The 26,062-nt window shown below is 32.4% G+C and overlaps 1 protein-coding gene across 3 annotated transcripts in view; it reads left to right on the top strand.

Moving 5' to 3' along the window:
• Positions 1-26,062, top strand: part of LOC118205480 (endonuclease G, mitochondrial-like) — a 65,998-nt gene that overhangs the window by 16,246 nt on the left and 23,690 nt on the right. For all 3 annotated transcript variants that reach the window (XM_035377782.2, XM_035377775.2, XM_035377768.2), the window contains 2 exons: positions 393-879; positions 23,398-23,510. In XM_035377782.2, the coding sequence (XP_035233673.1) occupies positions 394-879; positions 23,398-23,510 (599 nt within the window). In that variant the 5' untranslated portion in view covers position 393. The remainder of the gene's footprint in view (positions 1-392; positions 880-23,397; positions 23,511-26,062) is intronic.

Here is a 26,062-nt window from a genome sequence, read left to right as displayed (position 1 = left end):
ATGAATGTGTGCTAAAATAATTGTAGTATTTGATTATAATGATTTAGATGTTTGTATTTTATTAAATTCTCTGATTTTGAGTCATATTTTAATATATAAAAAGGATCAAATAATAATATTAGAAAAAGCATTCATTTTGTTAATGTGCTTGTGATAAATTACTTATATTTAATTCCATTTTTAAAGCATCAAGCAGAAATTTACATCAATTGCAAAATTCTGAGCAAAGCATACGAGTAATAAATTTAAATGAAACCTTTATGTATTAGAATATGAATGCATAAAGATGCACATTTATGTACCTTTCGTATAAACCTTTATGTATGTGAAAAATTCATTTTGAATATGTAAAATACCTATTTCATTCTTAAAATGTGTACATTTCTTTATAGCATGGCCATACGATATTCCATCCTTGCGGGTGCTGTGGGATTTTTTGGTGGTTTGCTGTACAGTGAAAAAGCTTCTTTTAGCAAAGTCTCAGCTGCATTGCCAATACGGACTGAACCAATTGAACCTCAACCCATGGATATAGATCTTCCAGAAGGTCATGTAACAAAAACTATGCAGTATGGATTTCCTGGTTTTGAAACTATCCGGGCTAGGAAAAGTTATGTTTTATCATATGACCGCCGAAATAGGATACCAAACTGGGTACTGGAACACTTGACAGCAGATCATATTAAATACAATGAAGATGTTAACAGGGCAAAAACTGAATTTTTTGAAGATGAATCTATACACCCTTTCTTCCGAGCCACAAACGCAGACTACAAGAGAAGTGGCTATGATAGAGGGCACCTTGCTGCTGCAGGGAACCATAGAAGTTCTCAAGAATACTTGAATGACACTTTTGTTTTGAGCAATATTGCTCCTCAGGTATAATGTCAAACTAATATTTTATTCAAAATTTAATAGTAAATCTTAAAAATCAGTTTTAAACTTTAGGGAGTGTATATAATTTTAGATATGATAGGAGGAGGTCAAAAATTCTGTTTAATTTAGTAGAAGAAATAATTTAGATATATGGTTAATTTTTTATTTTGTATGAAATTTACTTATAAGGTGTTAAATATTTTGAAATGTAAGGATTACCATTCTCAGTACATTTTTTTACCTATAAATTCATAAGTGTCTGGATGTCTAAGACTTTATTATACTTTCAGCAAGTCATCTTTTTTTTTTTTTTTTTTTTTTTTTTCTGAAGTAAAAAGTTCATGTTTGAACATGTTTTTAAATTTGCGAAAGACTGTGATCTGATTTCACTACTGATCATTCAGTGAGACATAGTAAAACAGTTTGTTATAACTAAACATATTAAATATATTTTCGGATGTTTCATCATATGCACCAAGAATGATGACAACATTTTCATTTTTCATACAAAGTGAAAACTGCAAATATATAATTCACAGATTTTAGAAAAAATCTGATAAAGCAAACTCATCAATGATTCAAAAGCTTCAATCAGCTCTGCCTGAGTTTCAGATATCATTTCGTTGACAGGGCACTATCTGATTCAAAGCAAAGTTCAACAAGGATGTGCTGCTTGTTGGACTGGAATAAGAAAATGATCAATGTATTCTTGCTAAAAATGCAACGTTGGTCTGTTTGTTACTTGCTTCAAAAATTTCCACAAAAGTAAATGAAAATATTTTGCTTCAACATACTTATAAAAATTCATGTTTATATCATAATGAAACTTTGCATTCTGTTGAAAACTGCACAATATCTCTATCCCATCTTAAAAAATTATAAGTTATTCCTTCACAGGACCTAAAATAATGAAAAGGAGAAACCACATATATTTTGCTTCAACATACTTATAAAAATTCATGTTTATATCATAATAAAACTTTGCATTCTGTTGAAAACTGCACAATATCTCTATCCCATCTTAAAAAATTATAAGTGATTCCTTCACAGGACCTAAAATAATGAAAAGGAGAAACCACATATATTTTTAAATAGCCATGGTGAAACGTATGTGTGTGTGTATAGATAAATAGATAGATAGATAAGAAATAAATTTATAACAAATCCACAAAGATATGAAGGAAATTACCGTAATTTTCGGAAAAAACGCCACAGCGTTTACGTGTTTAAAATTTAAATTTTCAGCAGGTGTGGTGTTTCTACTCATGTGGCGCTTAAGTGCACTAAAAAAAAAAAATTTCCTATGATGTCATTGTGCATAGTTTGGATGACCTTGTCATTATACATTTATTTTTGCTGTTCCCACACAAAAGACCACTCAGTCGCGTTCTGCGAACTTCATTTTGTTTACATTCTTTCTCTTCCAGTGGAACGGTGCTTCATGACACCTGGGTACCTGTGCCGAAGGCCCTACCCCTTGTGGGACAATTGGTTTGAAGTTCTAAGGTTGATGAGGAATAACCTGGTGATGAACTTGAATGATTTTGACTTGTAAAGTAATAACATGTTGAAAAAAAGCATCGAAGATGGTCTAAGTGATAGGAAAGCCGTACAGGAAATTAAGGAAGAAGTGACATACTCAGAACAAATCAGTTTTCATCTTCTGCGATTTTCATGATGTACGTGACAGCTCTGAAACCTGCAGAAAGTTTGTCAGCAACAGTCCTTGCTTTGCGGATTCTTTCGATAAGCATGAAGATGTTTTTCAGAAAATCTTGTACTTTATCATCCAGTATACAGTTCATTACAGCACTTGCTTCCTTCGGAATATGAAATCTTTTTCTTTGACCTTTTCGCTATACCTAGGTTTAGCAGTGGCGTCAGCTTCATTGTTATCTCTACTTTCATCTGTGCTTTTCAGGTTAGGAAAATCTACCTTCGTCCAGCTAGGTGTGTTTGTGGGGGTGTCTTAGCTTTTCTTTCGAACTTCTCTTGGTATGCTATACACCTACGACAACTTCCGACATGTCCTTGGCTGCAAAATGAACTGGTGGGGGTATCTTCTGGCTTCTTAGAGCAACTCCTGGTGCTATGGTTTTTCCCACACTTGCAGCAATGTTCCAGATTTTTACATAGATGTTGAGTATGTCCATAATCCTGGCAACGGTAACATTGTGTCGGTCGCTTTCTCGGGGCAAACTTCTCTATTTTGTCATTGAAACTGAACATGTTGATAAGATTAAATATAGCATTTCCAGCTTTATTTCTGTGTAATTCCATGAAAAAGATGGGCAGCCTTTCAGTAAATCCACGTCTGGTATGAGCAAATTGTTTGACTTTAACAATCGGGAATTTTCTGCATTTTAAGTTATCAAAAATTGCCTCTTCGGTTATGGTTTCTGGAATATTTTTCATGATTGCTTTCACATTCTTCTCATTCGGCAATTGGTAAGTATGGAAAGGAATACTTTTTCCATTCAATGTATCAGTCATTTTCTTGAAGTCTTGCACGTTTTTGACATGAACATATATGCTGTTCATTTTCAGATTCGCTTCGTATTCCTCTGCACAGTGAGTTTGGAAAATTTCATCAAGCTTGAGCCATTCTACAGCTGTTTCAAAATATTCTAAGATCTATAAATCGACATCAATCACTTTTTAAATGTAACTTTTAATATGTACAATATATACAGTTCATAGATCAAACATGGTGGTTCAGTTGACAAATAAATCTATATGCTTTCATAATCGAAAATCGAAATCAAATAGGAACCGAAGTGTTCCTAATCAAATAGTGTGCGAACCATCAGACATCCATCTATCGAGCTGCCGGTGGAGAGTCTATGGAAATTCAGAAGGCACGTCGCGTCTCGTTAACACGCAACGCTAGCGCCATCTATCAATTAATCAAAATAATTTCCACACACTCCCCACCTGAACTCTGTCAAGAGTTCACATCAATCTAACAACAATTAAATTTATACCAATAAGTATTTTAACACATAATTATAAAACAATTGATAAGTATATTAAATGAATAGAAAATATATTCAAACTATAATCATTAAATTCTAAAAAAGGTATGTTATCATCAAATATAATTTGACACTACTTTAGTAAATCTAAACTATTCTTAATCTAAGCATATGAAATTAAACTAGTAAAATAAACAATTGCATAAAAAACATATTCAATCTTATACATATTATTAAACAATAAAAAAATGTTTTTAAAGTTCCAAAGGATATAATAATTGAACTGGTCGTTTTATTATTGTTCCATCAGCAGTTTTTAGTTCACAAGAACGAACTTTGTTGTCACGACCACGAAAAATGTTTATCACTCTACCACACTTCCACAAAAGTTTGCACTTATTGTTGCCTTCAATTAATACAAGATCATCAACTTTTAGATCATCATAAACGTTAGGATTTTTTAATTGATGAGCTGTCCGAAGATCCATCAAATATTGTTTTTTCCATTTAGTCCACAATTGCCTAACCAATAAATCTTGATAAATCTTTCTTTTAGTTAGAGAGAACTTGGTAGAGCCATCTTTAACAATGGAATTAAAGTTGATAGGTAATGTAGAATCTTTGTTTCCAAAAATCAAAAAATTGACTGGCTTCAGTGGCAACGGTTCCTTGTGGTCATTGTACACATATGTCAAAGGACGAGAATTCAAAACAGCTTCCACTTGTGCTAAAACTGTTGACAATTCTTCAAACGTTAGTAAAGCTTTACCGAGAATTTTTCGTAAGCACTCTTTCACTGATTTTACTAATCTCTCGTAGAAGCCTCCCCACCAAGCCCCTCGTTCTATTATAAACTTCCAACTGATTCTTTCATTCGACAGAAAATCTTGGAATTTCTCATTCGACAATAGTTTAGAGAAATGTTCGAGTTCTTTTTTTCCCTTTTTAAAAGTTTTTGCGTTGTCCGAATAAATTACTCGACAATTGCCTCTCCTAGATGTGAATCTTTTGAATGCCATCAAAAAAAGAATCTGTAGAGAGATTCGGTACAAGTTCCAGATGTATGGCTCTAGTGATAGCGCATGTAAATAATGTTACATAGGCTTTTTGACTTCCTTCGATGTTTTTTACGTAAATCGGTCCAGCAAAATCTATGCCAGATACGTAGAATGGTGGTGTCTCATTGATTCTGTCTTCTGGAAGTTGAGAAGTGGTCTGGTCAGCAGACTTCAATGAGTATCTTTTACAAATAAGACACTTGTTTATTATTTTCTTGATAAATTGACGTCCTTTTGGGATCCAAAAGCGACTTCGAATTTCAGCTAAGGTCGTTGCTACTCCTCCATGCATCATTTTAACATGTGCACTTTCTACTATCAAATTTGTTAGCCAGGAGTCTCTTGAAAGAATTGCCGGATGTTTTTCATCATGTGACAAACTAGAATGTTCTAATCTTCCACCCGCTCTAAGTATCCCGTTCTGGTCTAAAAATGGGTTAAACAGATATAAAGCTGATTTCTTTTCGACTTTATTCGCTTTCTTCAGAGACTCAACTTCTTCGGGATAAAAACGTTCTTGTTCAGATCGAATCCAATAATTTTCGGCATCTACTATTTCTTCAGTCGTTAATGGACCTGTCAAATGGTTTGTTTTCCTAATTTTACCAATGAATCGTTTCATCCAACCAGTTATTCTCAACAATTTTCTTAAATTACTATATTTTGAGATGTCTATTACCCTTTCTTCAACTGCCGTGCATACAAATTCATAAATAACATTAATATTTTTGCGGTATTCTAATTCTTCTTCAGTGACAGGTTTCTCTTCATTCTGTCGAGGCCACAACTCAGACGACATTCTAAGCCATTCTGGTCCTTGAAACCAGATAGGATTGTTTTTCAAATCTGGAAGTTTAGCTCCTCTCGAAGCCAAATCAGCGGGATTACATTTACCGGGGCAATAATGATAATTTTCTGGGGATGTTAAATTTTGTATTTCCTGAATACGATTTTTAACGAAAAGCTTAAATTTCTTTGCACAGTCTTTTATCCAGAAAAGTGTGATTTTCGAATCAGTCCAGAAAAAACAAAAAAGTTGTAACTTCAAAATTTTAGTGATGCTAGTGCCTAATTTGGCTGATAAAAGAGCTCCCATTAGTTCCAACCTAGGTAAGGTGAGTGGTTTTAATGGCGCTACTCTAGTCTTTGAAGCAACAAAAACCGTAAATATTTGTTCATTGCTAGAAATTATACGCAGATACGCTACTGTACCATACGCCTTTTTACTAGCGTCAGAAAAACAATGCAGTTCAATCCGTTCCACATCACTATTACCGATTGCAGAAAAATAATATCGTGGAATACCGATTTCGCACAAATTGGAAACTTCTTTGCACCATGTTTTCCATACAGAACATAAATTTTCTGGTAGTTCATCATCCCAATCTAAAGCAAGTGTCCAAATTTGCTGCAATATGATTTTGACTCTAAGTACAAACTGTGATAATAGACCTACAGGATCAAAAATTCGTCCTATTGCTTGTAGGACGAAACGTTTAATATTAACTTGTTTTGAGAGAAATTTTATCAAATTTTTTACATCAAAGTAAATTATGTCACTTTGGTTGTCCCAAGCGACTCCTAACACTTTCAATGGAGGATTTCCAGCTTCCGAAACATGACTAGATTCCTTGGATTCAATACCTTCTTTAATCCATAATTCGCGCAGTTCTTGAGAATTGGTGTGCCATTTATGTAGAATCATACTAGCATCTCTAAAAATGCTAACGCATTCTAAACTGGTATTGAAAGCAAGTTCAACGTTTTGGTGTCCTCCAATGATGTCATCTACATAAATGTGATCATTTAGAAATTCGCAAGTGGCAGGGTAGGTTTTCTCATATTGTTTCAAATGGTATTTAATGGTTGCAGCCAGTAAAAACGGACTGCTATTTACGCCAAATAACACACGTGTGAACCGATAAGTTATAAAATTTTGTGGATCATCGAATGGGTTTTTAGTAAACAGAAAACGCGTTACATCTCTGTCTTTCTCATCTACTTCTATCTGTAGAAAAGCCTGCTTTATGTCACTTGTAAATGCTACAGGATGAAGCCTGAAGGCCAACAGAAGTTCAAGAATGTCAGGATACAAATTTGGACCAATATACAAGCAGTCATTTAACGAGATTTCACCAGGTCCATGTGAAGAAGCGTCGAATACGATACGTAGTTTACTAGTAGTTCGATCACTACGAACGATTTCTCTGTGAGGCAAATAAAACGTGATTTGAGATTCACTATCAACAGTGTCTGGAACTGGTTCAATGATGTTTTGTTGTAAATAATCTTGTAGAACTGTTTGATACGAATAAAAGAGTTCAGGGTTATTCTGAAATCGCTTTACAAGTTTCTCAAATCGTTTCAGCGCAATCGTTTTATTGTCATGTAACTCATATTTTCTATCAGACTTCCATGGCAGCCTAACCTTGTAACGAGAATTTCTGTATAAAATTTCCGATTCGAATTTTTCCATTATGGTATTGTCTAATGGGTCGGATAATTCATTTTCAGGTTTAATTCCTAAACTTTCAAGCTCCCAAAATTTCTTTATCTGATCAGATATTATATCTTCTTCAACTACGATATTAAAGGCTGTGGAAGTGTGTGTTGTACCTTTAGTGTAACCTAGCAGAGACCAACCGAATAACGTTTCAGCAGCTACTAAATGTTTGTTTAAACGCTTAAGTTTCCCAGTTACTACATCATAATAATGATCAGCTCCTATCAAAAGAGTAATTTTTTCTTTGCAATCCCAAGAATCTGCGAGTTGTAAACTTTCTAACTGTTTGCCTAAAAGGTGTCTATCCAGATTAGGAGGTGGTAAATCAGAACTTGAAATTTGTTCAGTCACGAGAGCTTCAATTTCGATTTTCAAATTCGGTGTTTCCTTGTTCTGTAATTTTATCTTAACAACGTCAAATGTTTTTCTAATGGGTGTTTTATTTCCAAACGTAAATACCGAAAGAGTCTCTGTTCGAATAACAGGAAGCTTCAATTTATCCGCGATTTCTTTTCTTAGGAAGGAACGCATACTACCTGAATCCAGTAGAGCTCTAATTAAAACCGACTGCGTAGTTGTTCGAAGTGTTACGCAACAAGTTTGAAGTGAAATAGTTTTAATTTTGCTGCGTGAGAATGCTGAAAGAACATGCGAATCTTCTATACTTTTATTTTTTTCATTTCGTTCTTTCTCAGCGCGAAAGCATATTGAACGGTTATGTCGACCTTTGCACTTGGAGCAGACGAGATCGCTTCGACACTGCTTTAGGCGGTGGTTTAATTTCAGGCAAAGGTAACATCGGGAATGTTTACGTAATAAATTTCTCTTCTCATCAACTGTCAGTGATTCACAGTCTTCAGTAACATGTTTGGATGTATTACAAAACAGACAGCAATTAGTATTTTTGTTTTCTTTAACCGGCGCCAAAAGCTGGTAAGTGGAATGAACGATACTCCCCTTCCCACCCTTCTCTTTATAAACACAGGAAGTGCTTTCTGATTTATGAGTGGAGAGCAAAAGATGGCTTCTCTCGCGACTTTCCAATTCTAAACGAACAAAGTGCAATAATTCGTCAACATTAAAAAAGGATGACGAATCCGTTTTACGATTGAATTCTAAGGTTATATCAGACGGCAGAGTTTTCATTATGGCTGGAATCAACATATAACTGTATTTATCCGGTGTGACTTCTAATGATTTCAAGCTGCGTATTTGAGTTTCGATAGTGTCACAAAGTTTGCGAAGTTTTAAAGTGTCACTGGATTTGGTTACTGGGGTAAGATTCAGGAGTTTTTGCATGTGTGAGTTTATAATTATATCTTTTCTGCCAAACCTGTTTTTAAGTATTTCGACAACTTCATCGTAATTTGGTTCCGAAATGCAAAAGCCTTCTATCGCGTTTGCGGCGTTGCCGCATAAGTACGATTTTAAATAATTAAATTTTTCGATCTTTGTTAAAGATTCATTATCATGGATTGCTACCTTGAAAGAGTTCCAAAAACTTGTCCACTGGGTGTAATCTCCATAGAATTTAGCGATGTTTAATTTTGGCAGACGCGTACATTTATTGCTTTCGATTTTAGAATTAGTTTCGTTAACAGAGTTTTCATTATCCGAATTTGTTACTTTATTCAATTCTTTCAATTTTTTATTTGCTCTGAATTGCCATAACTGAATTTTCTCTTCGTATTCGATACAAGATAGAATTTCTGTTTCAAACTCTTCTGCCTCTGATTTCAAGTCACGCTCTATCTGAGCATCTAACTCACTCAGAGCTTTTGATTTCGTGATTAATTGATCTAAATTTTCTTCTAATGTACTTGTATCAATTTCTTCTTTATTCAACTCCGATTCGATTTTTTTTTAGAATCTTGGACATGGTGGTCCTGATAACTTTGCGTTTCGATTTTAATTTAACAACAGCCTCTTCCGCCATAGTTACTCTACAAATTAGAAAGTTTAGCCTTACCTTTTTTGCCGACTTCGCACACTTGCAACGTGCTAAATCCAATTCTTGACGGCCTAATGCACCAGCTGTTTCAAAATATTCTAAGATCTATAAATCGACATCAATCACTTTTTAAATGTAACTTTTAATATGTACAATATATACAGTTCATAGATCAAACATGGTGGTTCAGTTGACAAATAAATCTATATGCTTTCATAATCGAAATCAAATAGGAACCGAAGTGTTCCTAATCAAATAGTGTGCGAACCATCAGACATCCATCTATCGAGCTGCCGGTGGAGAGTCTATGGAAATTCAGAAGGCACGTCGCGTCTCGTTAACACGCAACGCTAGCGCCATCTATCAATTAATCAAAATAATTTCCACAACAGCGTTTCGCTGAAACACGATGGGTGAAAGCATGTTCAACTGGGTAGGTCCTCTTTCTTCATTAGCATTTCCATTTTCAAGATGTTCAAATTGGTTTTCATGCATGAAATTTGCAGCTTTTGCTTTCTCAGGAGTTTTAACCAGATTCTTGGGTTTTTTCCATCCATCATCAGTGTTTTCAGGTTCATCGTCAGTTTCCATCTGGTTCACAGGAACAGCCAAGAGGGTTTCAGTACTTTTCATTGTCTTAGCTTGCTGAGAGTCCGTAGAATCCATCATTGCACTTTGGGGTGCAGAGCCAAAGTTTCCTAATATATCCTTGAGTTCACCTTCTGTTGCTCTTTTCATCAGGCTTGTAAAAATGCTCTTTTGCAGTGGTGATATCTTGTCAATTTCCTCGTCCACATCAGATCTGGATAGCTGTTTTTTCTTTTTCGCTTTTTTTACAAAGTCCTCTTTGCGCCATTTTGCTGGCTGTGACCTCGAGGATCGGGAAGAACATTCGGAGTTTAAATCCTCATCATCTGTGCAGTCATCAACATTTCTAAAGAACGACATTTTCGTTATCCGAAGGTAACAGAAAAAATCAGTATGAAAATAACGATCACTAACCGCGTACGGAACTGGGTTAGTATTCAATCCCCTTCCTTTCTTTCTCTTGAATGGACCAACGTGTCTTATTCACCCTAAACGGGATCTCAGAACAATAACATTCTTCCCTCTTTCAAATCAGTATTTTCATCAGTTTGAATATTCTATCTTCTCTGCCATTCGATGAATCTTCCAGGACCCATCCTCTTCTCACCCCTGCTTTTCCATTGGAAATCTACTGCAATTTCTTTCAAAGGAGGACATCACCTGCATTGCAATAACAAATTCTGACATATTTCTCCTTCAGCACGAATCGATTTTTCTTAGCATTCTGCCAGATACAGATTCCATTATAGTAATAATTCGAGTTTTTGGGTACAAGCACTTGTTGGATAGTTTTCAAGTAAGAAGGGAGCGGAAAAATTTTTGAAAATGGCACCTAAACAGCACAGAAACTATACTGCTGGTTTTAAGCTTAATGTAATTTCACGTGCTGAACAAATTGGAAATAGAGCAGCAGTTTGACAGTTTGAAGTGGACGAGAGTGAAAAAGATGAACTTAAGAATATGCCACAGCAGAAAAGAGCCATAAGAAGTGGTACTGTAAGGTGGTATAATCTAGAGGATGACCTTCCAAACTGGATTAAGGAGCAACAAGGAAAAGGAATGGCAATTTCGACTGCAAAAATTCGCTTACAAGCAAAATTTATGGCACAACAAATTAACATAAATGATTTCAAAGGAGGGCCTTGCTGGTGTAACAGATTTATGAAAAGAAAAAATATTTCTGTGCGTAATAGAACAACATTCGAGCAACAATTACCAATGGACTGGCAGGATAAAAAAGCATCTTTTCTAAAATATGTGACAGATAATATTGACCAAAAAAAAAACTTTGCCTATTACAGATTATAAATATGGATGAAACACCATTAGCTTTCTATTCTCCTGCAAACAGAACTGTTGATGAAACTAGTGCAAAAACTGTATATGTGCTTATGACGGGACATGAAAAAAACGTCATTTACATGTGCGTTAGTTTGTGCTGCAAATGGTGACAAGCTAAAGCCGATGATCATTTTTAAAAGAAAAACTATTCTGAAGGCAGATTTTTCTAATGATGTAATTATTTGTGCAGGAATGAATGGATGTGAGAAACAACCATGCATGAGTGGCTACAAAAAGTTTGGCAGTGTCATAAAGGATCTTTTTTGCAACAAAAAGGGTTATTGATAATGGATTCCATGTGTGCTCATTTACTTGAGTCGGTGAAAACCAGATGTCAAAAACTGTCTATGAACGTAGCAATAATTCCTGTTGGTTTGACAAAAATCTTACAACCATTAGCTTTGTCAGGTAACAAATCCTTCAAAGCTGAAGTTCGAAAGCGGTTTGAGTGTTGGATGAGTGAAGGACTGCATACGTATACCGAAAGTGGCAAAATGCATAGAGCATCTTATGAAGAAGTTGCACAGGGGTAGGAAGTGTGTGGAAATCAATGAAAACATGTCAATAATAGCAGCTTTCAAAGAAGCTGAAATTATATCCTCAGATAAAGAGACTGTAAGAGGATGAATGTGACAATCTGGAAGACTTAGATCAGGATTTACTAAATCTTTTTAATTCAGATAGTGAAGAATCAGATTTTGATGGCTTCATTTCATGTACAGTTTACTCTAATTCCTTTATAAGTAAAATTTAAAATTTTTAGTCATCCAAATTTAATATCTCGTTGTTGCAACATTTTTTATATAGTATGAGTATGACAAATATGGATTCTTTAGTAGGTAAATATAAGTATATTCGTGAACATAAATATATTTTCAACATTTCTTACCTTTAATTTATTTTTGAATTGTAGTTTCATGTCATGCATTTTTCTTATTTGATATGTCATATATTAGGGCATAGGTCAAGATTTTGCATCTGTACAGTCCACGACGGTGTCACACATGATTTACTCTATTGCGGCGTTTCTGCATAATTTAAATTTTTTTCCCGCTATTTTTCTCGAGTGCACCGTTTACGCTGATGTGGCTTTTTTCAGGAAATTACAGTAAATTCAAAACCAGCAAAAACCAATATTCCCTATAAATATATAAAAAATAGTTACAAATAGTTACAAAAGCAGAAAAATTATAGATATGGGAAATTTAAAAATTACAAAAATTTTATAGGGAGAAGAATGCAATCAAAATCTGATTGTGTCATCAAGAGGTGGTAGATGAGATTCAATTGAAGGAACCTCTTCCCCTTGAAAAACCACTGTGTTTCTGTTAATTCAGAATTAGCTGATGAACCGTATTAAATTATTTAATTATAACAGTTCACCCCAAAATTTTGAATTTCTCCTTGATGCAGAGGTATGTTAATGAAAATACAGATTCAATAGTAAAATATTCCAGGAATGTCAGAGTTCCAACTGACAAATCTGTAGACATAATGACATTCCAATCAACCGTGTTGCTACAAAATGACAGTCACTTTGAAAAACTTTTAATTATATTTACTCCATAAGATTTAATGCTTGCAATCTTGTTTACATTGGATAAACTAAAAATAATATTAAGATTAAAATCAACAACCATAGATCACAAATTAAAAAGTTTGCAATCAATAAAAATAGTATTAATTTAATTACCAAGGAACTAGAAGATTTTAAATTTCATGATTTCAACAATATAGCTATTGAGATCGTAGATATTTGTACCTAATAATAAAAATAGACTTTTCAAGGGATCTCTGTATATTTTACAGTTTAGAACGCTTTATCCTAAACTCTTCAATCAAAAATAAATCTCACTTTTATGCTACAGTTTACAAACAGTTCAGTCTTTTCAGTAAGAAAACACAATGAGGAATCAGAGGAAAAAGCAAGAAAGTAAAAACTTCTATAAATAGTATTTTACTACAATCAAAATTCCAGGAATAGTTTTGTAAGTCTAATTATAAGAGAAATATTCTTCACAACCTTTATCATAGGCATCTACTAATCATTCAAAATTTCTTCAAGAATAAGTTTTTCAAAAAATAGCTTCATCAAAGATTTAGTACTAAGCTTTGGCAAATTTAAATTTAACTGTAATTCATTTAAGTATAAAATAATTTTCTGTACTCTCGGCTTTCTTCATAGAAGTTTTGATGATCTCAACCTACATAAAGTCTTAAGCAAGCTCAACAAAATTTTCCAGCTATAGAGTCTAAAATAATGGGCTTTTTCTAGTACAACAAAAAACTGAATAGTTGTATTACCAACCATCATAAAAAAGATTTTTCTCCAACTTGGATATTGTAGTGAAGAGAGATTTCTACCATTTCTAGATGAACAGCATAAACATATAATTACAGGAAATCTAGACATCTTACAGAATCAAGATATAGAAGAGCTATGAAAAAAAAAAAAAAAAAGGTACAAAATTTAAACCAGTTAAATACATTTCTAAATTCAATTGTTTTGAAAGTATTTCAGCAGGTATTGATGAGTTTATATTGAAAGCGGGTTCGGAACTAAGTTTACCTACTCATCTTTTTAAGGAATGGAAAAATGAAATATTATAACAAAGCAAAAAGAAAATTGAAAAAAATTGAAAGATTTAAAGGTATTAAAAATTAGCAGGACATACTTCAGAAGTTTTCAGAGTTGAAAAAGCAAATTACTATTACCAAAATTGATAAAGCAAGCAATAATTTTTTTTATGGAAAAAATTCTACGATTTGCTTATTGAAGAAGAGCTGCACGATTCACAATTTGCTTATTGAAAAAGAGCTGCACAATTCAATAACATATTGTATTCCCAATATAAAAGGCAATAATCAACAAGTGCTTTTTGCAAAAAATGGAAAATTTCTCTTTATACTACAAATAATAGATTTGCCACTTCATATGCATTTCCAAAATTTCATAAAATTCCTGTCAAATTTAGACTTATAGCGAAATAGTACAAAAACTTTAAAAAGAATTTTGATTGTACTAAATTGATATGTAATTTAGTTTTTGATAAAGCTATTACTGATTAAAACTATTGTTGGATTAATAACAACTTGTAAATAACTGAGAAGTTTAAAAATCTGCAATATCAACTGCTATGACTTCGGAAATCTCTACAAGCCACTCCCGCTTAAAGAAATCTATGGCAGTCTTCTTGAGCTACCAAATTTTTTTCTTGAAATGCTTACTATTCTGGATTTGCAAGAAAATGGAAAGAATATCTCTATTTTTCACTTTTCAATAACTATATAAAGCATGCAAATATTCTTTACCTACAGACAAATGGTATTCCTACTGGAAGTTCTTATTCAACTCCCTTATATAACCTCTGTGTGTTTTCTAAAGAATATTCATTTCTTAGATACCTTTCAGATAATGATTTCAATAAATTTGACACACAAGTACATTAATGATGATATTACTTTCAAAAATAATAATCTTACTGAAATTAACATTTATCCCAACTGTCTAAAACTTCATAAAACCGATAAAAATAAGTTATTTAAAGATTATCCAGCTTTTAGCATTCATAATCTTAAAAAAAACTATTTGATAAAAGAAAAGAATTTAATTTTTCTACAATAAATAATATAAATTGGAACACTAGAATTTCTAAAAAAGTAATAGCAAATAGAAGTAATAGCAAAAGTAATAACAAAGTAATAGCAAATTAATACTAAAGTAATACAGTCAAAAGTCGTTAATTCGGACACCCATAATCCGGAATGATCTATAATCCGGACCTCAAAGCTACAAACTTTCTGCGCATGCGTCGCGTTCACGCATGCGCACAGGCGTTTACGAGAGCGCGTAAGACCCTTACGGCTGCGAATATGTTTGTGCGCATGCGCGTTTAATGTGTAACGGAGTTATACGCTAAGCTAAAGTTATCTAATTCAGTTAATGTTGCAGATTGCGTTGTTCCTTAATCTTCGAATTGGAGCCGGCTTATTATTTTTTGCAGACTGTTAGAGCAATTTTATAAAAGTAAGCTTGAACTTTCGATTATGTCAAATAGAATTTCCGATATATATTTACTACAAAGCGAAAGTATGTTTTGAAATCCGAAATCTGTTTATCAATTTCACGCTGCTCTGCCGCAGAGGGGGGGGGCAGAAACGTTATTATTAGATTATGATAGATTAGAAAGATTATGTCAAATAGAATTTCCAATATATATTTACTAATATGTAATTTGTATCTACAAAGCGAAAGTATGTTTTGAAATCCGAAATCTGTTTATCAATTTCACGCCGCGGATTGGAAGTTGATCTGTCAACACTATCCTTATCTTCAGAGCTGATGTTTTTATTTTATTTGGATTATAATTCCGTACTAAGTTTAGTATTTCATCTCGATGTACTCCGTCTTTGATATGATTTAAATCAAGTTCCTCGTCATTATAATTCGCTTCAGATAGTGAAGAAAGTGACCCAGAGGTTATTGAAAACGCAAACATTTCGATTGACAAATTAGTCGGTATTCTCAACACAACAACCCTACAGCGTCAAAGCAATTATAGGACTTGAACAGCGGAACTTTGTAACTAAACAAGAAATTATGTCTGTTTAATAGAATTAAAGAGAAAGTATTATCACATGAAACGAAGCAACTTACATTGAAGGAAATGTTTAATAAAGTAAACAAATAAATATTAAGCTTTTTCTTTTTGTAAATTTTGATACCCTTTAGATCATAATTGTTCTTTATTTCATAAATTACGGTTTCATATTTTTAATTTTGTAATTTTTGCATGCCATCTAACCAGATTTAAACTAATGATCTATAATCCGGAAAAATCGATAATCCGGAATCGCCGAAGTCCCGACGAGTCCGGATTAACGACTTTTGACTGTAGTGAATTGTCTAAAAAAGTAATAACAAAAGTTATAGCAAATTGTTTTTAGTCAAATTACCAGAATTAAGAAAGTTTGCACAGAAATTGATCAATAACAGGAAAAAATTCTTATTCTTACTAAAATTTTACAAGAAAATGAAATTACAATTAATTTCATAACAGTCTTTTAAAAAAAAAGCCGATGTAGTCTACACCCTAAAAAATTTTTTAAAGTAATGAATTTTTTATCTGAAAGCTCAAATAGAGGATAAAGAAGAGTGTTTTAAAGAATTTTATGTTATATCTTTGTATATATTAGTATTACTGCAGAATTTTTCTTTACTTCACTTTTATTAACAGAGGGCCTACTCTATTCTAAGTCATCGTGATAAGCCCATGATGTGAAGACTTCATTTTTTTCTTCCTTTTCCTTACGTTCCAAATCTAAAAAATTTAAAATTTCTTACAAGCTTTTAATTCACTGTTTGGGAGAACTCTTACTTGCCATTGCCAATTTGTTTTGCCAGTGAAGCCAAATTGATAACCCTAAGCGTCTATTTTTGAATCCCGTTCTTTTGTCTTAGTTTTGCTCTCAGTAATTCTTAGTTTTGCTCTTATAATGATGTCAATTTTCTTTGTTAATTTTGATGTATTTTTGTATTACTACATTTTAATATCAATCGTAAATTCAGTAAAATGTGTCTAATTAATTTCTTTTACTGTATTTGACTTAAATTTTTACATATGGATGTGTTTTTGTGTATTTCATTAATAGATTACCTCAGCATCGAGGAGGAATTTAAAAATTTTGAGAACTGTTACAGTTAAATAATTTAGAATGGTTCATTGACTAATTTTGGATTAACAGAAACACAGTGGTTTTCCAAGGGGAAGGGTTCAGTTGAATCTGATCTGCCTCCTCTTGATAACAATGAATCAGATTTTGATTGCATTCCTCTCCCTAAATAATTTTTGTATTTCCCGTATCTATAATTCTTCTGGTTTTGTAACTGTTGGTTGATTTTTTTTTATATATTTATAGGGAATTTATATTTTTGCTGGTTTTAAATTTCATTTCTTTTATGTCTTTGTGGATTCGGTTCTATTTTTCATATTTCTTATCTATAACTGATTAATTTTCAGCGGCATATTGTGTGGAAGTAATATTGGGATAATTTAATTTTAAATGAAAATTTTTTAATACTGCATATTATATTATGTATTTATACAAACACATTAAACAATTGCATATGTGTACCTGTATGCATACCTGTCTGCTTGTATATATTTATTCCCCATTATGAGCATGCTTGCTTTCCTTTTTCTGTATATATTTGCACCTACATGCTTATACATGTTATATAAATGTACACATACATACTGTTTAGATATGTTGGTATATACGAGGGTTGGAACTTTAATAGTGGCAACTATTTATTTACAAGGAATACAAAAGTGTTTCATGTCACCATGTTTTACAGTCCTTCAATATAGTCACCAGCATTGTGTACAACCTGTTTCCAACGATGTGGAAGCCGCAGAATACCTGTAGCAGCGCCTGTTTTGTTGATAGTTTGAATGGACTGGTCTACTGCCGCAAGAATCTCAGGAACAGTTTGGAAGTGAGTGCCACGAAGTGGTTCCTTCATCTTAGGAATTAAATCATAGTCACAAGGGCTTAGATCTGGGGAGTATGGTAGATGGTAAAGCACTTCCCAGCCCCATCGCTTGAACAAATCAGTCACAGCTTGCGCTGCATGCGGCCCGAGCATTGTCATGCAAAATGAGAGGAGCGTTCTGCAGAAAGTGCCGCCGTTTTTTTCTCAAAGCTGGTCGGAGATTGTGCTCCAAAAATGAGCAGTAATACTGCGCAGTGACGGTCTGCTGTGGGGGAACGGTATGTGTTAGGATGACACCATCACAGTCGTACACGAGAATCACCATAACTTTCACATTGCTGGGGTTCTGACAAAATTTCTAACGTCGTGGTGACCCGTGATGACGCCATTCGTTTGATTGACGTTTCAGTTCTGGCTAGTATGATCGGGCCCAAGTCTCATCCAGCGTAATGAAACGGCATAAAAAAGCATCTCCTTCGCACTCATAGTACTCCAGGTGGGTTCGGGCAGCATCGTATTGTAGCCATTTGTGCATTTCCGTCAATTGATGTGGAACCCATCATGAAGCAATTTTTCTCATGGACAGGCGTTCCTTCAGAATGTGCAGCACAGTCGTATGCGCTAATCCTGTTTGTCTGGCCAGTTGACGAATAGTTTGGCGGCGATCACTGTCCATTAGTGCAGCAACAGCTTGCACGTCTGCATCGCTGACACTTGGACGACCTGACCGCAGCATGTCTGCCATGTTTTGGCATCCTTCATTGAATGCTTTCACCCATCTTGCTATGGTTCTGTAAGGCAATGCAGATTCCCCGCAAGCCTCTTGAAGCCCTTGATGACACTGTCGTGCTGTACGACCTCTGGTACATTAAATTTTTATCCAACATCGCTGTTCTTGTTTTGAAAATATCCTGACAACACTTACTTTAGACCGCGAGCTAATACAAGGATCCGTTCTTTGCGTCACTCCGCATGCACGTGATGTAGGCAGGACAAGTCTTTTTGCTGAGAGGTAAGGTAGGTATGTAGTTCACGTGTGGTATACGCGATATTCTTTGGTTTTGTTGCATAGCGTTTTTTCAGCTGTGTTGCCACTATTAAAGTTCCAACCCTCGTATTTGCGTAGATAAATTCCTATGTACTCACGTGTACAAGTACAAGCAAGTTTTTTCTTATATTTTTATCAGTCATTTAATCATTCTGTCCATCTCTATTTTCATATATGTTCATTCTAAAGTGATCTTCCACACATGAAAGTTTACTATGATAGTATTGTTTATTGAGAATTCACAACTGCATGCCATTATTGATTGTCCAACCATCCTCGCTAATTTTTTTTAAAAATTGGGGATCTTGTGTAAGAGACTGAACCTCAACATTGATAACATTTTGCAGATTGCTGGGGTTGTCATCTTCACCCATGGCACTATTTGAATAGGTTTCATCATAGATACCAAAAGCACTACAATAACACTGTTGTTCAAACAAGTTACAGGAATATAAATCTAAATTTTATGTCAGGGAAACAAAAATAACTTTGCAGTGTCAACCTGAAGCCTTGAAATTGTAATTACACTAAAACTAACTGAGCAATTTGAAAGCCTTTTGCTTTTCTTTGTAGAATCGATGAATGTCATGTGTTTCTCCCTGAAGATTTCACAATGGAGAACATTAGGTAATTTTGAAGTCAGTTGTTTAAAGTAGATTAGCGTTACATTTGTAAAATATCACTGTCAGTTGAGCTTCCATAATACAAACAGGTTGCACAGTATCTCACATGATATACAAGGCCATTTTTCTAAGTCAAGGGCATGTTCCCCATCTGAATTTCTGAACCTTGATCTTTTAATTGACTGAATAGCTTTGGCACATCAGACACATACCTTAGCAATAATGCTCAAGGATCCATGGGTCATGTCTTGGCCATCAATTATGAAATAGTTGTGATAATAGTGCATATTGGATGATATGCTAATGCAACTGGTGAATGGCTGCCAAATTTTTGGTGGAAAAGTGAAAAGCAGTCAATTCAGCTGAGTCAGTATAGAAATCACTGGACCTGACAATGAAGTTTTTTGGAGTAATTTTACATAAAGATGCTCACAAATGTAACATAGAATTTAAATTGCACAATTTAAAATATGCCATCATGGATAATGTCAAAACTGCTGCAAGACAGTCTGGCTTGAAACAAACTGGTGTAGATAATAGAGGAAACAGAAAGATTAACATGTGGTGACAATTTCAGAAAAGAGAAATTTTCGCTGACCAGAAATTTCTTGTAAAGTAACTAAAACAACAACTAACTATCATGTAATGTGTTTTCCATCAGTATTTCAAAAACTATATATGACATGCAATGTTTCCATAATTTGAAAAGCTGTTTGCACTAAGAAATTATCTTGTTTTTGTTAATAGAGTTAAACATATTTATATAGTATAACATGTTCTCATAATGATGCTGGGGAATTTAGTATGAAAAGAAAGCAAAAGGAATTCATTTGTAAATATGGTGTTTCTATGTTTGCATACTAAATAAATTAATATTTTGAATGACTTCATTCTATTATTAATACCTGAAATAAATTACTTGCTAATTTTCAGTAAACTGTATAAAACTGTTTTTGTTTAAATATTCCTTCTTTTTGTAAGTTTTAGAACTAAAATATATTATTTTTGAAAATAGTTTTGTAGGCTTATGTTTTATTCTGCAGATATTTTGGAAACAAACTAAACATAAATTAGGAGCTGTGTAACTGGATATTGCAATACGAGCTGTGTATAATAAAATGAAATTAATTTTTAATTAAACAAGGCATATTCTAAATTTCTGACAGTTTTTCTCCTCATGCAGATTTTTACATTTATGTAGAATTATAATTTCAGCACTGCTGTAGAGCTTAATTTTAACAGTTTTATTGAGTTTAAATTTTTAATCATTTCTGCAGCATTTATTTTTTAACTATTCCTCGTATGGAAAATTTTTTAAAGATTTAGCTAGTTTTGATAACATATATGAATTCATTTGTACAATTGAACAGTTAAAAAAAAGACTGAGATGAAGACCTAGATAAATTTAAAGAATGAAACTATGTATAAAATAATCAAATAGTTGGAGGAATTTGCTAGTATAAAACAGAAATAATTATTATAAGCACTTTGTAAAGATGCATAATTATGCTAACGTCTTTCCTTTATTCCTTGTTTCGTTATGTTCTCAGCTTTATGCTAACTTCTTACCTTTATTCTTTGTTTCATTATGTTCTCTCTCAGACCTGAGGTTTATGCAAATTATATGGCAAGCGGTGTAGGTTAAAAGTAAGGTGTAATTTTTACTGACTTTCTGAGTAGAAATCCCAACACTATATTGCTGCCTTGGCTAAAGAGTCACTCATCACAATAAAAGGCTCACATTAGCTCCATTCTGTAAGTGTAGAAGTTCAACACGTAGAAGCTCATTTTTCTTCTGCCGATCTAACCGTGTAGTAACTTCAAGCAGGGTCTGTTGGAATTCTAATGTTGTCATATGTTATAGCTTGGCAGGTATTGATACATTTCTTTTGTTTCTGTTTTTATTTTATATTACCACAAGTAGTGAAGAATAAGATTCTATGTTAGATTTTACTTTATAAGTTTTAACTTCATCTTTAAGTTCATATTTAAGTATTAACAAAAGTGATAAATTGCCATAACAACTTTATGTTATGAATAATAAAAGCATGGGATCCCTTGATAAATTATAAAGCTAATGGCTTATATTTTAGACATTGTTATTCAATTAATTTATTTGGTAACTATATGTTATGTTATTCACCATTAATTTTTGTGTAAACCTCTCCACATTCTTTCAACATTTTGGGTGTGCACAGCCTTTGTTGGGTCAATCAAATTGAACTTAGGGTTCATGGTGAAGTGAATGTAAGAAGCTTTTCTCCTCTGCCCAAGAATACCTAAATCTACTAGCAATGACAAATGATATTCTGGAATCACTGAATCAATATGTAACATGGAGGCCCTTTCTCTTTTTATAATTTTTAACATTGCATCTGCAAATGGTTTCTTTGTTAACATATAGTTTAATGTTCTGGTCATTTTTGCAAAGGCTTATTTCTTGAAAAACGGATATGACATTCACCTCTGTTAACTGCATATTTACAAAAAAGCAAGGAATATTTCCAAGAAACCAACTTAAATTCTACTAAGGTGGTTGCAGTAATACATAAATATCATTTATTGTTGTTCATATTTAAAACTGATAAATATGTTTTTACTTTTTGCCATGTAAGATATGCCTCCTGCATCTATATTATATTTTATAATCCATTTAGTTTTTGTTATTTCCTAATTCTTCATTTCACATTCTGCATCGTTTCTAGCCTGATTAAAAGGTGAAACTTCTTCTATTTTCTTTGATATTTTGCATAAGCATGTAGCTGATTCATAGTTTTTTCCTTATTTGTCATTTTAGCTGTTTAATTTTGTGGCTTTCTGTATTTTTCTTTAGATTTCTTTATCCATTCCGGTAATTTTTCACATTAAAAAAAGCACCATCTTTAATGATATTTAAGCTTTGTCAAGTTTGCTTTTGCTTTAGAAATGACTTATTCTTTTTGTCATTGTTTATTTTTTTCTTCACTTTTTTGTCTAATTGCAGCTGTATCCTTTTTTTATTTTTTTATTTTTTATTTCTAATAATTTTAAGATCAGATTCCAGTTTGTTTTATTGTAAGTCTTTATATATGAATTATTTTTTTTTATTTATTTCATTCCTTACTTGGAAACTTGTATTATAAAAAATTATACCTATGTTCATGTAATCATCTGCAGATCCATCCTGCTTCATTTCTACAAATTTTAAAGTTTCTTTGCATTCCTTTCAGTGAAATTCTAATGTTTGTGGAGTTGCCAAAGTGCATTCATCACACTTCTTGTTATTAAATTATTATCATCATAGATCTTCTAAATTTCATTTCTCTTTCATAATTATTATAATTTCTTTTATATGATTTTGTTGGTTCTTCTGATTGAATGGCACCATTTCATTTTTTTAGATTTCTTACTTCACTTTCAATCCTGTTTGCCCATTAAGATAATTATCATCAGTTAATTTTTCTATGCAAGCCAAATTTAACATATTATATGTCATATTTTCTTCTGTTATTAATATTAATAAATTATCATATAAATTAAACCTAGCATTGGTGGATGTTTTCTAAAGTTTTATATTTCTAAATGTCAAATATTCCTAAAATATATGTGAAAAAGAAATGCACAAAAAACTTCATAAAAGAACATTCACCATATCCAGAGCATCTCAAAACCAAACGTTCTCAACTGATGCAGATACAAAACTAATAAGTGATTAGATAAATTAATAATAGTAAATAACATCAGCACTGCTAAATATTAAAACTAAATTAGTCTTTTATAAATGAATGCAATCAATTTGCATTATTTTTTAGAGTTGTGTTTGAAATACACTTATTTTGCATTTTGATCAGTGTTTAAAGGATTTGTTTCATAATATTTTATGGTGTATAAGATTTTTAATTAGAGATGCTACTTGAATAGTATAGCATATCACTTGTAAAATGATATGACTTTTTCAGGTTGGAAAAGGTTTCAATAGAGATGCTTGGAATAAATTAGAAAAACATGTACGTCGCTTTGTTAAGAAATATCAGCATGTTTATGTTTGCTCAGGACCATTATATTTACCTAGGTTTGTATACTTTTAATTAAGAGCAATATTTTATCATCATCAACTATGCTGTATCATTATTATGCAATTATAGAATTTTGATAATTATATGTGAATTGATGAATTGACCACAATATAAAACAAAAGTAAAAATTACATACATATGTTTAAGGAGATTAATTTGAGCAAAAGCATAAAGGAGTCATAAAGTATGAGGAATTGAAAGGAAGTAGAAAATCAAATTTTTTTATTTAATTGGATACTATCTCATTTTTTTCAAAAATGGCATGCAATCTCATTTTCAAAAATTATGGTTATTGTGATCATTATACATAAATGTTAAAAGGCAGCTTGAATTCTTATGAATAAAAAGGAAATGCAATTATAAAAAAAGGTAAATTTCATTGTAATAATATGCTAGAAAATATTATTTATCATATCATAGATGAAATTGCATGGTAAGCATATACATAAGTAAAAGTTTATTAAAATAAAAACTCAACTATCTAGAAAGTATGGGAAATTCTAAAAGCTGGATATGTAAAAATTCCTAATGGTTGAGCATATAAATAATGCAATTCACAATAGAAAACCAAATGAATCTAAGAAGATATTTTCAGCACAAATTAAAAACTATTATAAATTATTTGTGATGAATATGAATATCAAAAACCTACATTTAACATTTTATAAGATTGAAAAAAGTGCATTTCAAGCTGAAAAGCAGACACATTTTCATAGACCTTAAACAAATGAAAGTAAAACAGCTTATGTTATACTAACCACTTGTGAAATCTTGTCAACAATGAAAGTTGGCGGATATCCTGCCATTCAAGCAGAAATTTGGATTTTGGTTAGTTTGGATTGCTCTTTATTTACTTAGTATAATCAAGAGATAAAAGTTACGGATATAGCATATGAAAATCTTTAATCACTTATTATAAAATTTCTCATGTTGTGTTTCCCTTGTTTATCCATTTCAAATAAAGTTGCGTATGATGTCCAATAATGTGTATTTTTCTTAATGCCAAGATCCTAAAATTTTGAAAATACTCCACTTCATGCCATTCTGAAGACAGGTCCCAATTTTTAATATATTTCTTTTTACTTTTTGAATCTTTCATATGTTTCTGTGTCATGAACTCGCTTTATGTGAGATGTGTCCAGTGTAACTTCTTGTTTAGTTTATTAAACTTAATAACTTCTATACTTTAAAAGTAGACTCAACTAATGAGTATATCCCAAGAATTCAAAATTTTTATTATTACATTTTTAAACAGTTCACATGACATTCAGCTAGCACAGTAACATGTGCATCACAACAATGGAATCGCATAGCATGAGCGCCATTATAGTTATAGTTATTTATAGTTATAGTTATTTTAAATATACATCACATCCATTCCTCCAGTTTATAAATAATAATAAAAATAGTAAATAATATCAATACAAGTATATTCACAATATGACATACAATAAAAAAAAAGTTACATAAAAATGATATGCAATATGTTGCATTATTTTATTCCATGACAATGTCTCTATATCTTGAAGGTTGTCTAATCAACTGTCCACTTCTTGTTATTGTATTATTGGATAGATTATCCTGTTGATTTCCTATATTAACAGGCACAGAAACATTCTCAGGGCTTTCATTTTAATTTTCCTCTTTATCTAATAATATATCATCATAATCATTATTAACTTTGTAAGGTGATTTTGAAAATTTTATATGGCATCTGTTTCTTCGTAATATTTCCCCATTTAAGTTTCTTACAATATAGGATCTAGGAGCTTTATGTTTTGAAATTATTTCACCTTTATCCCATTGCCCAGTTCTAAAGTTGAACAAGGTTATACTATCTCCAGGTTTTAACTCAGGCAGTTTCTGCGTGGTTCTATCATAATAATATTTTTGCCTAGCTTGAAGTGCACGGAATTTAGAATAAAGTTTGCTTATTTTAGTATTTAACAATTTATTACTGATATGTAATTTTGCCCTTAATCTTCTATTAAGTAAAAGTTGTGCAGGAGACAAATTTATTCCACTAATTGGGGTATTTTGATATTCCATTAAGCCTACGTTTATATCTTGCACTTTCCTCATGATATTTTTCACTATTCCTACAGCTTTTTGAGCCAAGCCATTACTTTGAGGATATCTGGGGCTACTAAATTTAAGTTCGAAATCCCAATCTTCAGCAAATTTCTTAAATAAGTAGCTATTACAGGGATTATTGTCGCAAACGACTTCATTTGCAATACCATACCTGGCAAAAATGCATTTTAACTGTATCATAATTTCAGTTGCTGTCTTGTTGTTAGAAACCTCAATCCATTTAGAATAATAATCGATAACTAATAAGTAATTTTGATTACCAAATTGCAAGATATCAAGGGCAATTTTTTCGAATGGTGTAGTTGAAATTTCATGTTGCATTAGAGGTTCTTTTTTATTTCTATTTCTGAATTTTTCACATATTTCACATTTGCAAACAAGCTGCTCAATGTCATTTATCATACCTGGCCAGTAAAAAATTTTAGAGGCTCTACTTTTACATTTCTCAATTCCA

The sequence above is a fragment of the Stegodyphus dumicola genome, chromosome 7 (genome assembly GCF_044657685.1).
Source record: "Stegodyphus dumicola isolate Sdum_Otavi_A_Nest chromosome 7, ASM4465768v1".
NCBI lineage: Eukaryota > Metazoa > Arthropoda > Arachnida > Araneae > Eresidae > Stegodyphus > Stegodyphus dumicola.
The sequence above is the reverse complement of the archived record's forward strand: the minus strand, read 5'-3'. Positions and strand labels throughout refer to the sequence as shown.